Source organism: Diadema setosum, chromosome 6 (genome assembly GCF_964275005.1).
Source record: "Diadema setosum chromosome 6, eeDiaSeto1, whole genome shotgun sequence".
NCBI classification, from domain to species: domain Eukaryota; kingdom Metazoa; phylum Echinodermata; class Echinoidea; order Diadematoida; family Diadematidae; genus Diadema; species Diadema setosum.
This window is the reverse complement of record NC_092690.1, coordinates 42,699,669-42,717,810: the sequence shown is the minus strand read 5'-3', so window position 1 is coordinate 42,717,810 and position 18,142 is coordinate 42,699,669. Positions and strand designations below refer to the sequence as shown.

The following is an 18,142-nucleotide window of genomic DNA, read 5'->3' as shown; positions in this document are numbered from 1 at the left end:
GCTGATACTCAGTGGACGAGCATACCATGCAGGGAATATGTCTTGTAAGGGCTGCAGAAATAAATGTCCTTTCTCAGAGAGCTGAGATTCCTCTTGGATTTTCTTATCTTTTTTTACTCTTAATTGTATACTGTTACAACCACAGCAGTGGAAATTTCTTGCGAGGAACATGTCTAGGACCAGATTTTGCCAATTATGTTGTAGTTGAAGCATGTACTTCTACCCGTATGTGTGTGGACTGCCTCACTGGTACCACAGTATTTATCAAATGCTGTTCAAGCACTCCGAATGAAAATATTCAATTATGTATCACAATTTTCCGTTGAAAACCTCGAATTAACGAAGTCGGCGATACACTAGAGTATGTCGTCTTTCCCCTTAAAAACTGGAACAAACGAAAACGATGATATAAATACTGTGCATGTACAATCTGCAGGAGAATGGTATCCCTAAACACTATGGGCTCTTCTATTCCATTGGCTACGCCCTTATCATGGAAGGTGTAATGAGTGCATCCTACCATGTGTGCCCTAACAAGGCGAACTTTCAGTTTGGTAAGTACAGAGGGTCAGCAGATTGGTTCATCTTCCTCGGGATTTTTTTTTTTTTTTTTTTTTTTTTTGGTGTCATTACCGTTGAGGACTAGCCCCACGAATACTGGAGCAGGTGGCTGTTGGAAACGTGTGATAGATCAATATTTTATGTTCGTTCTCAACGGCTTAATTTGTGGTCAAGATTGTGATACAGCATTGAATTGAATTGTGGAACAATGATCGAAAATCAGATTTGAGTTAGACAGTTCTTGGTCTAATACCAGGTGGTCTATTAAATTCCCACATCGTCTTACACCAATACGAATAAACTCATTTTGTCTGAAGGCTATTTGGTCTTATCATTTCGTGTGATACCCACTCTGGCTAATTTCCATATCGTCTAATAATCAAATAGTCTGATTTCAATCTCGTCTACGTATGTGCAGGTAGTTATTTCTTTTCTCGCTTATTGACAGAACTACGTATTTCGATTTTAAGGTAATTTTTCTCTTTTGGTAAATTGAGATCTTCGTATTGAGTGCACACAATACCAATCCATACAACTTGTATGCCAATGTTCTTTGTACAATGATATTGTATGTATGTTCAGCTTTAAATAGGTAAACTCGTACATCAGACAACTGTATAATGTTGATATGACGTCTCTACATAACCAGTGTTTTTCTCTTTTTATGACAATGATAAATTATGATATAAGTTTGACGTAAATTATTTATCCACTTAATCATGTCTTGTTAAGTCCAAAATAAAACTCTTTTATGTGCAATCATTACCACTTCTAATTTCTTTACGAGATATGACGCGTATTTCACAAAGGTTTCCATAATGCAAACTGATTTCAAGACTTCTAAAGTTATGTCACTATGACCTCGTCACAAGTGGGGGTGCTGAGGCATAGTGGATAAGACTCGACCGACTCCCAATCGGAGGGCCTGAGTTCGATTCCTGTCCTGTGCTTACGTCCTTGGACAAAATGTTTTAACCCACCATGTCCCACACGACCCAGGTGTATAAATAGGTGTACCTGGCAACGCTAGAGTCATAGTAGCCCTCTGGTATAGCAGTGGTAACACTAAAGAGGCTACCTTGGATAAAGAAGAATGTATCATTATTATCATTATCATTATTATTATTATTATTATTATTTTTTTTTTTTTTTTTTTTTTTACGTCATATAGGTGGCAACTGCATGACGTTCATGTGACGGCTATCAGGAACAATCTTATGTCATTAATTTAACGACCATGACAAACATGTAATTTCAGTCAATTTTCATTTAATTACGTATTATTAAGATTAGAATATAGCATGCTCCTACTATTTAATTCCATAATACAACTTTTACTTCCCTCTTTTCTTCCCGATTTATTCCACTTTTCGTAATTTTGATTCCGCCTCCCACGGTCAACATCACTCATCGGATTCGTTTCTTTCTATTGGTTACGTGAAATTTCACTTTTCTCTCTTATATCCGTGATTCTCAAACCTTCTCCTGCTCCTCCTCTCTCCGTTCTGTTTTATCTTTCCCGTCTAAACGATTTTCAAACTTTAATGTGATTTTCATTTTATTTTTCCTCTCGACTCTCTCTGTTCTCATTCCTTTTCTTTTCAACTTGTGTTTCAACTTCAAGTTCCAGCTCACTGCTTTACCTCAGTTGCCACTATTCAACTCCGCTACTCTATCCCTTTGTCGCTCCCCTCCTCAACTCTCCTCTTTCTGGGCTCTTCTCCTGCCAGACAATGATTCTTTTAATGATAAAGTAGACACAGTGTCACCACAAACCTCCCTTCCTCGATTTTATAATGTACAGTTAAAGGAGACGAGTACATTTTCTCCAGTTGTCACCCACACAAATGCACACAGTCACACACACACACACACAGTCACACACACACACACACATACATACGCACACAAACACACTCAAACACACACACGCAAACACTTACACACAAACAGACACAGTCACATGCAAGCACATATTCCAGAATACAGGTAATCAAGTACGATAACACGTCTTACGCCCATATAGCCCTCTCACATTCGCACTGCTTCATAAACTCACTACCATTGGAATTAATGGCTTGTTTGACTGAGTATAATATGTGACCGTGCACCTCAAAACGAACATAAAGTCGCACACACTGATTTTGTGTGAGGACTGAAAATAAGTGAAATTGGTCAACCTAGCCGAACTTGACTTTTTCATATTTTCTGAAAGAGCGGGTCTTCTTTTACATTATGCTAAAATTTGGTATCATAAAACGGGCAGGAAAGTGTGTTTTTTTTAGCAGTTTATCTCGAACATTTTTGGTAGTATATTGTGATTAGGTGTGTCTTTAGAATCCCTTTTTCATTTCTGAAAAACCTTGCCACACTCGTCACTTTCAACTCTAATAACTTTTGAAAAGATAGTGCTACTGCTTTGAAAGTTGGCATTAATTATGGAGAGATTGTGTTAATGAGGCATACTTAATTTCAGTTTAATCTAATAATCCCTTCATTGTTGTTACCCTGGTGGTTTACTTCCTATTTTTTGTCCCATTCATCGCACAGCCAGCATGGTTTGGTAAAGATTAAGCGCTTGAATAGACACTGTACTTCAGAGCCTCTTTTCTCAGTTCACACTTTTCCTGAGTTTGTGCTTTCTTTCCAATATTTAGATAGGTTAGGAGAGTCCATATGATTTGAATTATACATCATTTTAAAGCTTAAAGTCTGCTCTTTCAGAATATGGTCTTAACTAAAAATTCATGTCTGGCGACTTTTTGTTTGTTTTGAGGTGCAGGGTCACATATATTGTCAGGAGCAAATCCTGATATTACATGTTAATTTTGCGTTTTTGTGTTCATTCGTATCCTTTCCTATGAGGGCTATTCTATATAAGTATCCAATTAGAATTGCACATCATACTATCCGTTAGGATTTCTGTATGTCTAATCTGTGCATAGTGTTTTTGTTTTTACGTTTACATGGTTTATGAATATTCTCTCTGTTGTTTGATAAACTCCAAAAGTGATGTTCTACAACCTTTAAGATGTTGATCAGCTAATGTTTTGTTGGTTTTAACCTAGATACGGCTTACATGTACATAATTGCATGTCTTGGGATACTCACGATGTATCAACAGAGACATCCAGACATAACTGCCAAAGCCTACCATGCTTTCCTCGGCTTTGCTGCCATTCTCTATATTGGCTTTCTTGGATATGTGAGTATTTAACACTTATTATATCCAGGGTTTGTGAGTATCTTATACTTCTTTATGTGTGTACAGTTCTGGTCGAGGTGAAGATTTAGCTTTTAACGTTTTGTGAGATATTCAGAAACAACTATATGAGATGTCAAAGAGCATGCAGTTCTCAGGGGTATCAAAAGTTTATTCGATGAAAATCGGTATTGGAATGGCTGAGATGTCCAAAAACAAGGTGAAACAAAGAGATACTAATAAAGTTGGGGCATGTCGCCTTTTATTATTAGCGCTTTTTTGGATATCTCAGCCATTTGAAAACCAAATTTCATCAAATAAACTTTGAATCCTTCTTAAAATTACATGCTCTTTCATATTTCATAAGAGTCTTTTCATTATCTCACTTAGGAATGTTCAAAACATGAATCCCTACCTCAACCAGTACTGTACAGACCGTTTGAGATATCAAAATGGAACTTGGCATATTTCATGTATGAGTGGACAAAATTGTGCCTATCAACGTTCGATTGCACATTCTCCACGTCAAAAGACAAGGTCAAGTTCTTAGAATTTGTCTATTTTACCCATACTTATGCACCTATCTCACGATTATTTTTTTTTTCATGAAACCTAGTGCATCTATATATGTATCTCCGAATAAATATTCTCGAGGACAGGTTTTGGACATTGGGGTCAAAGGTCAAGATGTTGAGAGAATGCTAAAATTTCATTTTATTTTTCTCCATATCTCGGAAAAGATTGGAGGCATCCTTATGAAACGTGAAATATAATGTATTTATGAGCAGATGTTGTCCGAATGGAAGTTCGTTGCGTTGGCTAAAGGTCGGGTCAATGTCAAATTTTGTAAATATTTCATCCGCACATTGTACTATGCAATGTTTCAATTTTTTTTAATGGCTGAAGATATTTTCATGAAACTTTATATCCATGTAATGCTGAATACATTCTTAAGTTGGGTCTAAGGTTAAGGGTTAAAATTCGGCTTAAATGCTACAAATGTATTGTTTATTGTTGAAATTATATTTTTCGTCCTATATTGGAGATTATTCAGTGCAAATGTCTAATGAAAGAATTTTTTAGTATAGTTTTAGACGGAATTTGTGGGGTGTTTTTTTTTTTCAAAGAGATATGAGGCTGCACTTCTTCGTTGCCCTTAGATTGCTGGACACAGTAGCTGTTCTTGGTATTTCGTCTGTATGAATATTTTTTACCCTGTTTTCCGCTGCTCTGCTCTTTGCATATTATCGAAAGTTGCTTTTCTGTCGTATATTAGTGAACAGAATGCAACAATAAGAAAAGTCAAATGAAAATAGAGTCTCTCATCATCTCTGCTTGTCTTCCTTGTTCTTCCAGGTGTTTACTTCATCGCATGCCAAGCGGAAAACTAAGCCTTACGATTTCTATGTAGTTTTCTTCATTGTCCACATGATAACGTGTCTGCTTCTTAGTGCCCGGGTATACTATGCGCCATTCGTCAAGATCAGTAAGTCGCCCATTTTAACAGGCTATTGTATTAAAAGTTGATTTGTTGTGGTTAATGAGAGCAAATTCCTCTACAGGCTCTGAGGAAGGCTGGTTTCACTTATTCTTTCTTCGGACTTTGGGGGGGGGGGGACTATAGGTCCCATACTTGTTTCCTTGTGGATCAATAAATATATGAAATTCGTAACAAAACATAGCAAAACTATATTCTTTCTCTTCAGATTAAAAAAAAAAAAAAAACCTTTCAAATTTCAGCATTGGAATGCAGTAAGTTGGTATAGATATACTCACATATAGATATGAAACGAATGAAAGACTCTGACCCACAATAGAGCTTGACCCCTGTCAAAGGGATCATCGCGTTTGACTAATTGCATGCATTGTGTGTTCGCGCGATAAGAGTCTGCACAGTTTGGAAGGAGTTGAAGGCGGGTAAATTGTAAGTGACAGGGGAGTATCGTAGAGGATACAGTTCATAGCTGAGCTGAACATCTTGTTGCCTACCAAGAAAGTAGGACTATGAACCAGCTTGTGTTTCTGAAAGCATAGGCCTACGTGTAGTATGATGGGAGCGTTCATTGACTTACCTTCAAGCTAACCATAGCACCAGAGAGACTGGTTTCATCAGCATGAATTAAGGTGTTGTGTCAAATATCAAGCCCTAAACTTTTAATCCAATTTACAGGAAACTGCAGTTTAAACTTTCCTCTCAATTGTGTGCTTAGTTTCGATGCCTAAGAGGGGATGATGGTGCCAAATATGTTTGGATTTTCCCACGTACTCTCTAAGGAGAATAGTTTAAGGAACTCAAACAATAGGCGCAAAACTATTGAATACCGCTTAGAAAAAGAGGAGAGTGGTTGATGATAATTAACTCTTTATGTGCCATGGTGGAGACCCCCTGTGTGCCACGTTATTCTGAGACGGTAAGGTAGTCATTCTTTGAGAAAGAGTTCTGTTTTTCCAATTTGTATAACTTATATAAGTTTCTGTTAAGATGGGCATAATTGCAGGCAAAGTTAAAGAGGAATGCCAAGCTTTGTTTCGATGTAAATTGTATGACGAATCCATTTTCAATTTTTCTTTTGAATCACCAGTTGCTATACTTACATTACTGAAAAGGTATGACTTTTGCACATAAAACCGTGACAGCAACTTAGAATGTACAAGCAAATCTAATTGGGAACACCGCTTGATAGTCAATCACCGCATAGAATGCAAGCCGTATATGAGAGGAACAAAAGCACGAGAAACGCTTTCATTGTGCCGCGAGATTAGTAGGGATTAGCGATTTATCGATCGGTTTTGGCGGCTTTGTTTGTTGAGCAGAATATGCGAAGTTGGCACGCCGTCGACTGAGTCGGACGTGCGAACGTGGCACGTAAAGAGTTAAGGGAAAAGGAATTATTTGTTTCATGTAATACTCTTTTTCGGGTTTTCAGATTGTCCGTCAGTCCATCCCACATTTCAATATTGGAAACCACGGGAAGTTATCTTCAGCATTTTTGAATTTTATCAAATATCCATACATTTCTCCTTCCTGTTTATGCTGAGGTTTTTTCTTTTTGTCAATTTATCTCTCCTTTCACATAGACAAGGATCTTTTCAAGATAGATAACATACTCAAGATTATTCGTAGCATGCGAGAGTGTTCCCATCCAAGGGACAAGGTATGTATAGAAATCAGGTACAGTATATTTAAAGGGACTGTACAGTACTGGTTGAGGTAGGGATTCATGTTTTGAACATTCCTAAGTGAGAAAATGAAAAGCCTCTTATGAAATATGAAAGAGCATGTAATTTTAAGAAGGATTCAACGTTTATTTGATGGAAATTGGTTTTCAAATGGCTGAGATATCCAAAAAAGTGCTAATAATAAAAGGCGACATGCCCCAACTTTATTAGTATCTCTTTGTTTCACCTTGTTTTTGGATATCTCAGCCATTTCAAAACCGATTTTCATCGAATAAACTTTTGATACCCCTTAGAACCGCATGCTCTTTGACATCTCATAGAGTGGTTTCTGAATATCTCACAAAACGTTAAAAGCTAAATGTTCACCTCGACCAGAACTGTACACACCCTTTAAAGGGGCATAGTCCCGGGAGTGTAGAGGGCGCTGTTGATGATACTGCCGATGACCGTTAGCATTGATACGAAGATTACCGAAGTTGAGCTGTCATCAAGAGTAAAGTGCGTAGGTGTTGCTAAGTAACGTTGCCTTCGTTGTCTTCTCTTCGCATCGCGCAGTCTGTAGTAATTAATGCCAGGGTGCGTGCATATGTGCTTGTTATTTTGACATCACAAAAGAAGTTTGCTAAAGCCGTAATTCCCCTCAGCCGAATCATGAGCCGAACTGAGTGTGATCGGACCACTGACTACAGTGGATCGGACTTCCTCGGACTCGGGGAAGTGGGCCGAAGCGTAAGCGCCAAAGAGGAGTCGATAGCGTAGGTCTCTATCAAAGACGCTTAAGTTGAAGTTTGAAGTTTTGAAGTTTGATTTATTACTCAGCGACCCTCATGGGGTATGGGAGTACAATGTTAATTGAAAATACACAAAATATAAAGATTTCAAATAAGAATGGACATATATGTGTAATACAAATATACAAAAGATATCCACATACTTCTCAATAATGATAACTAATAATAACTAATAAGACAGAAGAGTGCGCGCTGATGCGGGGGGGGGGGCGTTTCATCAACGAGTTCGTCGGAGATTTTCACCGACAAATTTGCTATCAGCCAATCAGACGCAAGAATTTCAGTAGCTTTTAACAGTTGTCAGTGTAAATCACTGACAACAAGTTTCATGAAACGGTCTCCTGTACAAAACAAATGGACAGCGCGCGGTTCTCAAGCGTTTTACGCACGTCACCTGAGACGCGCTGCCTTGGCTAGACTTGAGACTTGAGACGGTTGGACGTGTATTTGTTGAGCTCCGGCAGATTGGACTTTATTTTCACTATTGGTGTCTGGTCGCGGCTATTTGTACTTCATTTTGAAAAGCACAGTGAGGTAAATTTGATCAGTTCATAATGTAGATTGCCTTATACTTTGGGAACGTTTACAGCGAATTTGGTCAATTCTTTGGCCAAATTATTTTATTCTACGTACTTGTAACGTTCCTCTTGACAACCACCCGGCCAAATGATCAATTGAAATCTAGTTTTTCACTAAGAAGGAAAAGACGTGGTTCGATCATGACAGATATTAAAATACGCGCTTTCTGGTTACCTCTCGAATTTCGGTCGTCTATATAAACACACAGCAAAATACGCGAGGCTCCTCTCGCATCGGCCACCTCAAAAGGTGGCCGACGGAACCTCTCGCATGAGCCTGCATTTGGCGGTGTATGCCGGCATACGCCGTGTTTATACAGAGCAAAATTCGAGAGGTCCTCTCTCATGAGCCGGCATAAGCCGGCATGAGCCGGCATGAGCGCTTATTTTGCTTTTCTGTATTGGCGCTCACAACGCATTGACTCAACCTTGGCAACTACGCCATCTCCTTAGCGACAGGAGACTGGACAAGACTCTGCGCACCCCTTACAAGTGCGTATATCACACATCTCCAGAAGGAGCACTCCACATAGCAACACCGAGCAACGCATCTCACGCGCTCTATTGTTACTCCTTTGTGATGTCATGGCCAACTTCAACGTTCTCGATGATGAGGTGTCTATCAAGGAGGAGGATCCCAGCCGAGCTATTAATGATGCTGTGTCCTATGCAGTGGTAGCTTCCATGGGAGTAGATGCGGCGTCCATGAAAGGTGTGGGCAAGGGCTCCGGAAGTCAAGGGTGCATCAGGTGGAGGATCTAGGTCTGCCAACACCAAGGGAGGAAACACCACTAGCCCTGCAGTGACTGGAATTGATGATGCGCTGATAGCCAACATAGTCGCCATGGTTATAGTTGCTATCCAGCCTATCATTGTCCAAGCCTTATCTTCTGCTGTTACCGCTGCAATGAAGACCTTGCTTGAGGAACAGAAGACTTGGAAGGAACAGAATGAGGAAGAAGGGCTATTGGGAGAATGAAAAGGTCTATTCAAATTGGTCATTTCGAAGTAGAACGACTCGAACAATACACAAGGAAGGAGAACGTGAAATCTACGGTCTGAAGGAGGAGCAGGGTGAAAATACGACAGAAGTGGCGCTAGACCTAGCGAAGCAAATGGGAGTAGACATCAAGGCCACAGATTTGAACATCTGCCATCGATTGGGCTCAACACCGTTGGATGACCATCAAAGGAAGAAAGCGCGCACCGTCATTGCTCGTTTCACCAGGCGTCAGGCAAAGACAACCTTCATGCGAGCCAAGAAAGTTCTAAGAAAGAGAGGATCTGAAACATGTTTACATCAACGACGACCTCACCCGCGTCTCAGGAGCAAAGTCGTCCAAGAGATGAGGAAGGACACAGGACAATAGATGGAAAGATCCATTACATTAGTAGGTCCGATGGGAGGCAGAGCATCTGAGTTCTAGATTCGCTGGATAATCTCTATGACATTGGATGGGACGAGGACCGCATCAAGAAGTTGGGGGTTTACCTTGACATCTAGGAACTCGCGGCACATGCCTGCTCCAATGACCATAAATATCATTGCTCATCGATTTCAAGGCTGAAGATTGCAGGGCTAAATGTTCGCGGTATTTCTAAGAAATGCGATTATGACTTCCTACAAGATTTTGTCAAAAAGCATTATATCATTTGTCTCAGTGAAACTAAAACCGATTTGAATTATTCTGAGTACTTTCCTGGGTATCAATATGTGACGGCCCAGAAAAGAAACGTCTCTATCCCCCTCAGTGGGACTCATGGGTTAGCAATAATTGTTTCTGAGAGATTCAAGGGCTGTTATAAAATTTTGAATCAGACTCAGTCTGATTCTATTTTGTGGATTAAACTTGACTTTTCTGGAGTCTCTATTTTGATTGGCTCAGTGTATATTTTGCATGAAGGGTCAAAGTACTATACTGACGATATTTTTGACATAATCTTGAATGATTGTACCACTCTGCGGGCTAAATACGATCTCCCGTTTTTGTTTGTAGGAGACTTCAATGCCAGAACAGGGATACTTGGTGATTTTCTTACAGTGGAAATTCAAAATGAAATTGGTTTGACATTCATATCTGAGAATATAACTGATTCTCAATCTGAACTTGAATTGCGTGGTATTTGTACTAAAAGGTTCAACAATGATCGTCATGTTAATGATAACGGTCATAGATCATTAGATCTTTGTAAAAATATGGATTATTATGCATATAGTGAATGGCAGATTCGGTGATGATTTCGGTATTGGTCGTTTAACATGTGGCAGTGCCAGTACTGTTGATTATGCTTTGGCATCTCCCGAAGTGTTCACAAAAATTGAAAATTTCTCCATCGGTACTTTTGATAAATTTCTATCAGACAAACACTGTCCGATTTCACTCGAAATTGTCAATAAATTTGCTCATGCTGTAGAAAGATCTACTGAAAATCATAATGTTTTTAGAACAGACGTAGGTAATTGTAATGATGAACAGTCAATCAAGATCAAATGGGAGGATAAGAAAAGAAATATGTTCGTTCAAAATTTTGACGATGCTGAAATACTTGCATCAATAGATTACATAGAGACACTTGCTAAAGGAAACATCTCTCAAAGTGAAATTGATAAGATCACTGGTAATCTACGTAATATCTATTTACATGCTGCAGTTGCGTGAATATGGTTATTGAGTCTAAAGCAAAGAATTTCAAGGCACATCGAAACAAATTTCACGCAAATCCTTGGTTTGATAAGGAATGTTCTGATGCAAGAAAAGATTTTATACAAGCAAGAAATGTCTTCGGTCGAACTAAAACTGATCATAGTGAGAGTGAAATGAAACGTAAAAGTAAACTGTACAAAAATGTTATCCGTTTAAAGAATCAAAATCATACCTGGCAATTAATTTCAGCGTTAAGGAATTTAAAAAGTTCAAATCCGAAAGAATAATGGAAACTGATTAATAGGAAGAATAGAAACTGTGAAACATCTCAAGAACTATCATCGCATGATTTTTATGATCATTTTAAAAGTTTGGGTAGTGGTAACGTACGATCTTATGATGCTGGTATTGAAGCACTGCTTAATGATATGTCAAATGAAGAATTAGAGAGATTAAAATATCGGAAGTTGTCAAACAAATGAAACGACTTAAGAATAACAAGGCACCAGGCCTTGATTTGATTTTGAATGAACTTCTGAAGAATAGTTTTAAAAATTGTGTCAAGTTGATAACCAAATTGTTTAATCTTATATTCGACAGTGGCATTGTCCCAACAGATTGGGTAAACGGTTTGATAAAACCATTGTATGAAGGGAAGGGCTCACGAGATTGTGTTGACAACTACAGAGGTATTATAGTATTGAGCTGTGTTGGGAAGCTATTCACAGCAGTATTAAATGATAGAGTAACCTTGTTTGTAGAATCACAATGCCTGTTAGGAGAGGAACAAGCTGGTTTTAGATGCGGATATTCAACTATGGACCATGTATTTTCATTACATGCTATTCTTGATTTTTTTTTTTTTTTACAGAGAAGTAAAAGGGTGTATAAAGCTTTTGTTGATTACAAAAAAGCATTTGATTTGGTTGATAGATCTTCACTGTGGCTGAAATTGTTTAACCATGGAATTAATGGTAAATTACTCCGGGTCGTTAAGGATATCCATAGAAAGTCATAAATCTGCGTGTTTTTTTTTTTTTTTTATAACAATTCAAAATCAGATTTTTTTAAAGAGTAACATATGTGTAAAACAAGTCGAGAATTTATCACCAGTATTATTTTCGTTGCATCTAAACGATTTTTCGTCATTTCTGTCTCAGAGATACCCTGGCCTTGATTCTCTTTCGTCAGGTATCAATGAAACGTGTTTTACCGAAGAAGTAAATATGTTTGTTGACATGATATGTTTGTTTGTAAATATGTTTATTCACATTACTATACGCAGATGATACGATTGTGTTGGCTGAAAATGCTGAGGAACTCCAGTTAGCTCTTGATGCTTTATTGATTATTGCCAATTGTGGCATCTGACCGTTAATACTGCTAAGACTAAGATAGTTATTTTTTCCCGTGGAAAAGTTAGAACAGCTCCTACCTTTCTTTCGGAGATGACAAAATTTGTGTCTGCGATGATAATTTTTACCAATGTTTACTTAGGAACGACGTTCAATTATAGTAATAATTTTAAGAAAGCTATAAACAAACAAGTATCCCAAGCCAAAAGAGCGTTGTATTCCATGAAAAGTAAAATTTTACCTCTCCTCCTTCCAATCGACGTAAAACTAGAGCTATTTGAACATTTGTGACCGCGCACCTCAAAACGAACATAAAGTCGCACTCACTGATTCTGTGTGAGGACTGAAAATAAGTGAAATGGGTCAACCTAGCCGAACTTGATTTTTTCATATCTTCTGATGGAGCGGGTCTTCTCTTACGTTATGCTAAAATTTGGTATCATAAAACGGGCGGGAAAGTGTGTTTTTCTAGCAGATTATCTCGAACATTTTCGGTAGAATATTGTGATTAGGTGTGTCTTTAGAATCCCTTTCTCATTTCTGAAAAACCTTGTCCACACTCTTCACTTTCAACTCTAATAACTGTTGAAAGGATAGTGCTACTGCTTTGAAAGATGGCATTAATTATGGACGGAATGTGTTAATGAGGCATGCTTAATTTCAATTTAATCTGATAATCCCTTCATTGTTGTGACTCTGGTGGTTTAATTTCTGTTTTTTGTCCCATTCATGGCACAGCCAGCACGGTTTGGTAAAGATTAAGCGCTTGAATAGACATTGTACTTCACAGCCTCTTTTCTCAGTTCTGAATTGTATGGTTTACGGAGAAATAGGTAAAGATAGATTACAAAAAAAAAAAAAAACAGTGGCCCTTCGGATGTTGATGTTTGGGTTTAAACTTGTTAACAGTAATATGTCAAAGATAGCGTATGTTAGCGAGGCAAGAAAATTCGATGACACGGGTAATTAGGATAAAAGGAATATTTAACAACTTAGGTCTCACTGAAATTTGGAACACCCAAGCATCACATCTCACTTTAGCTGGCTTCAAAAGTTTAGTTAGTACCAGATTAAATGATATTTATAAACAAGAGTGGCATAGTACTCTAGACAAAAATTCTCAATGTTTAAATTATCGAATTTTTAAGCAGGATCTTCATTTTGAGCAGTACTTTCGACTCCTTAATGATTCACAGGCAAAAATCTTATGTAAATTCCGTTGTGCTAATCATAAATTGCCAATTGTTTCTGGAAGATACAATCAGATTCCAAGAAGAGAAAGATTTTGTACCCATTGTAATGAAGAGAAAATTGGAGATGAATTTCACTTCCTCTTTCAGTGTAGACTTTTTAATGAACAACGAAAGAAATACTTTAAGAATATTACAGGAAATACAAAAACACTATGAAGATGGATCAATTATTCAATTGTCAAAAGAAAGCAGTCCTTTCCAATCTAACAAAGTTTTGTAGTTATATAATGACACATGTTTAGATTACTAGTATTTTTTATCCTTTTTGCAAATACTACATGCCTTTTTACCAGCTGTGCCTTCTTTACAATTGATACATTGCTTATTTGTCTTTTCACTCTTCCTTTTTTCTTCCATCTCTCTAATTTCCTTTAGTCTTGTTCACTTGGCGTATGAATACATTTCCGTATGTCTTTGCGTTTCTCTTTTTTCAGTTTCTATTTTTTCTTTTTTTTTCCTGAACCAAAAGTCACTCGTATATCTTTTGTTAATTCACCAGTCTTGTGTCCTTCTCACTCTCCCTCTTCACCTCCATATCCCTTCTCTCTCTCTCTCTCTCTCTCCTCTCTCTCTCTCTCTCGTCATATTTCCCTTTCTTTGTGTTGTTTTTTTTTTTACCATATATTGTGTATATATTGTATATTTCTGTACATTTTTATCCCTTTCATCAATCGCATTTCATTCTTATTTTCTTTGTTATAGCTGTTTTGTACACTTTTAAGAGTTATTTGCGATTAATATTCATTCATATCATAATGTGCTATATGTTTTTCATCGGACTCCGATACCCAGAGTTTGGGTTGTTGAGTAAATAAACTTTCAAACTTTCAAAACTTGACGCTTGATAAACAGCAGCAGCCGCGGCTTCAGGGATAGTGCGTCTCAGGTGATGTGTGTCTTTGCCTGAGACGCGCTGTCTTTGAAGATGTTGTTGTTGTTGTTTATCAAGCGTTTTGATTGTGAGACAGGCAGTTACGTTGGTAACAACACGCGCAGCCAGTGCGCAACCAGTGCTCAACCAGTGCGCAACCAGTCAACAAACCTCATTGTAACGTCACCACTTACAGTCAATGCAGCTTTGTTCTCACTATAGATCCACGCACTGTCTTTATGATGTCACCAAGCAATTCATCATCACATCCTGGCTGGAGCTTCATAGCACCTTAACTACAACCACTAGTTTTGCACCTGCGCCCGACCCTCACATGTGGCCCCTACGAGTAGCTGCTTGCATGCAACAGTAACCACGTGAGGCATACCGATGGGTTTCAAACTCTCGGTGAAATAGGGCTTGTCTGCAGCAAAGCGTTGTGGAGCGCAACAAGGGCACATGAAGACAAGTAAGACACTGATGGACATGCACTGCATCCTGATTTATCTCCAGCCGTCTTGATTCTGTCTTGCCACTGGATATAGATGGGCCAGGACAAGAGAGTGAGGCTGACGACCCTGCGCAACTCTTCCTCACTTTAATCCAATTCACGCGCAAGTCACAACTTCCCTTAGTATCATCGTTATCATTCAAAGATGATACCACTACTCATAGGCGCATGGGATGTGCGCACTCTGTTGGACCGTGCCGGGACTAAAAGACCTGAGAGAAAGACTGCAGTTATTGCTACAGAACTAGCAAGGTACATGGTACAGATTGCCGCCCTTAGCGAAACTCGCCTTGCTGATGAAAGTCAAATGTCAGAGGTACACGCCGGTTACACATTCTTCTGGATCGGCCGCAAACAAGACGAACGTCGTGAGGCAGGAGTTGGATTTGCCATTAAATCCAGCCTAGTCAACAAGCTGGCTGTACTCCCTAAGGGTTTCAATGATCGCCTAATGACTGTTCGACTTCCACTTACCAAAAAGCAGTATGCCACAATGATCACTACCTACGCACCCACGATGACCAGCCCTGATGATGTGAAGGAACGGTTCTATGAAAACCTGCAAATGACCATTTCCGCCGTGCCCAACTTAGATAAACTCATCATCCTTGCTGACTTCAACGCTAGGGTCGGCACGACTATGCTTCATGGAAAGGAGTCCTGGGGGAAAATGGTATGGGTAAATGCAATAGTAATGGATTGTTGCTACTGGAAACCTGCACTGCACACAAGCTACTCATTACCAATACAGTCTTTCGTCTACCTAACCGTAACAAGACGACATGGATGCATCCTCGCTCCAAACACTGGCACTTGCTGGATTACATCATCGGCAGGCAAAAAGACAGGCAAGAGGTTAGAGTCACTAAAGCCATGTGCAGTGCAGAGTGCTGGACAGATCACCGTCTGTTGATCTCAGAGCTTAGTATCAGGATTCAACCACGCAGACGTCCTCAGGGAAAGAAGGCATTGAAACGTCTAGAGGTCTCAAAGTTGGAGAGAGATCATATCAAGCAATTACTCATTAAAGAGATCGACTGCAAGCTGCAGCAACAAAGTTTCACCTCACTGGATGTTGAATCCGACTGTATTCTCTTTCGAAGCATTGCCTATGACGCTGCCTCAGAGACAGTGGGTCCCATCACACGAAAGCACCAGGACTGGTTCGATGACAACAACGAACGCATTCAATCTTTGCTGGAAGAGAAGCATCGCCTTCACCGAACACACCTCAACGATCCAACATCAGCGTCCAAGAAAGCTGTTTTTTGCAACATCAGAAGGAAAGTACAACTGGAGCTACGGCAAATGCAGGATGCATGGTTCAGCGATAAAGCTGATGAGATCCAGTCTTATGCTGATCGCAATGACATGAAAAATTTCTACGGAGCGCTAAAGACTGTATATGGACCTATTTCGCCGGGATGGTCTCCCCTCCTCATTGCAGATGGAAACGTACTGATCACGGACCAGAAAAAGGTTCTTGAACGCTGGGCAGAACACTTCAGAAGTGTCCTCAACCGTCCATCTGTCATCAGCGAGGAAGCGATCGCAAGGCTGCCACCGGTTCCAATCAACAACTCTCTTGCCGATATCCCTACAGAAGCTGAAGTGGAAGAGGCTGTAAAACATATGTCCTGTGGAAAAGCACCTGGTGCATACTCTATCCCTGCAGAAATCTACGCCTCTGGTGGCAAAACCATGATTAGAAAGCTCTCTGAGCTCTTCCAGTCTATGTGGCACCAAGAGAAAATCCCGCAGGAACTTAAGGATGCTTCTATTGTCCATTTACACAAGCGCAAAGCAAATCGACAGGTGTGTGACAACCATCGCGGCATCTCGCTGCTTTCTGTTGCCGGGAGCCAGAATCTTGCTGAACCGCCTTATCGACCACTTAGAGGAAGGCTTGTTACCTGAAAGTCAATGCGGGTTCAGACAGGGACGCAGCACAGTGGATATGATTTTCGCAGCACGTCAACTTTAGGAGAAATGCCAGGAGCAGAATGTCGGTCTCTACACCACCTTCGTAGACCTGACTAAGGCTTTCGACACTGTATGCCGAGAAGGCCAATGGAAGATCATGGCCAAGTTTGGCTGCCCTGCCAAGTTCATCTCACGGGTCAGACAGTTCAATGACGGCATGCAAGCTAGCGTGCAGGATGACGGTGAACGCTCAGAGCCCTTCCCTGTCACAAACGGCGTGAAACAAGGCTGCGTCCTCGCCCCTACCCTGTTCAGTAAGATGTTCTCAGCCATGCTGACAGATGCTTTTCGTGAGGGTGACATCGGAGTCGATTTCAGATTCAGAACTGATGGAAAGCTCTTCAACCCACGGAGACTTCAGACAAAATCGAAAGTTCAGGAGGATATCACCCGTGACTTTCTCTTTGCTGTGACTGTCCCCTGTATGCCAGTACCCAGTCTGACAAGCAGGAAAGCATTGATCTATTCGCCAACGCCTGTGACGACTTCGTTCTGATGATAAGCATAAAGAAAATTGAGGTGATGCATCAGCCAGCTCCTGCAACTCCCTACACAGAGCCAACCATGTGATCACAACCATGTGATCACAACCATGTGATCACGTGATGTCAGAGTAGCGGCACCGCATTTCAAGAAGCTCCCGGATTTTTGCAAGAAATTGGTGGAAATACGCAAACTTTCTCCATAAACTACCAACAAAATGGATGTGAGAAAGAAGGACTATAACTTTCGTTCGAATACTGCAACGAAGAAGGTGTCATATTCGTCTAATTCGAAAAAGGAGACTGTTCAAGGTGTGGCTAGGAATGCTCCCATAAGTGGCGCCATATAACCTACAGTAGCAACGGGTGGCGCCTGCATTCCTGTTAACACCTCCACAGCGTTCAGCGCCAGCGATGTTTCACTGGTAGAGGTTAGCGGCCAGCCGGTTGCTGCCCCCATAGTCCCACCTGAACTTTCCGTGTTCATGCAGGAAATGAAGAACATGTTTACGAACTTTACCACCCAGGTGAATACCAAATTAGACTCAGTGGTGAACGAAATTACAAACCTGAAAACTGAGCTTAAAAACACCAAGAAGACTATCTGCGACTTGGAAACTGGACTGACTCACACGTCTGATCGTCTGGACGCCGTTGAAAACGACGCCATTCCAAAAATGCGGTCCTACATTGACAGTAAAATTGCTGAACTGGATGATAACCTTACCTT

At 39.9% G+C, this 18,142-nt stretch overlaps 1 protein-coding gene across 1 annotated transcript; it reads left to right on the top strand.

The window, feature by feature from the left end:
* Positions 1 to 15,092: 15,092 nt before the first annotated feature.
* LOC140229818 (uncharacterized) lies at positions 15,093 to 16,864 on the top strand. The gene is made up of 2 exons (XM_072310049.1): positions 15,093 to 15,620; positions 15,725 to 16,864. Exons 1-2 carry the CDS (start codon positions 15,093 to 15,095, stop codon positions 16,862 to 16,864), a joined length of 1,668 nt encoding a protein of 555 aa, XP_072166150.1.
* The last annotated feature ends 1,278 nt before the right edge of the window (positions 16,865 to 18,142 follow it).

Bases quoted from the DNA above. Each gene is read 5' to 3' on its own strand.
- LOC140229818 (XM_072310049.1), top strand. From the start codon at position 15,093: ATGATACCACTACTCATAGGCGCATGGGATGTGCGCACTCTGTTGGAC. The intron at 15,621-15,724 runs GTATGGGTAAAT...AACCGTAACAAG, and splicing joins AGGAGTCCTGGGGGAAAATG to ACGACATGGATGCATCCTCG.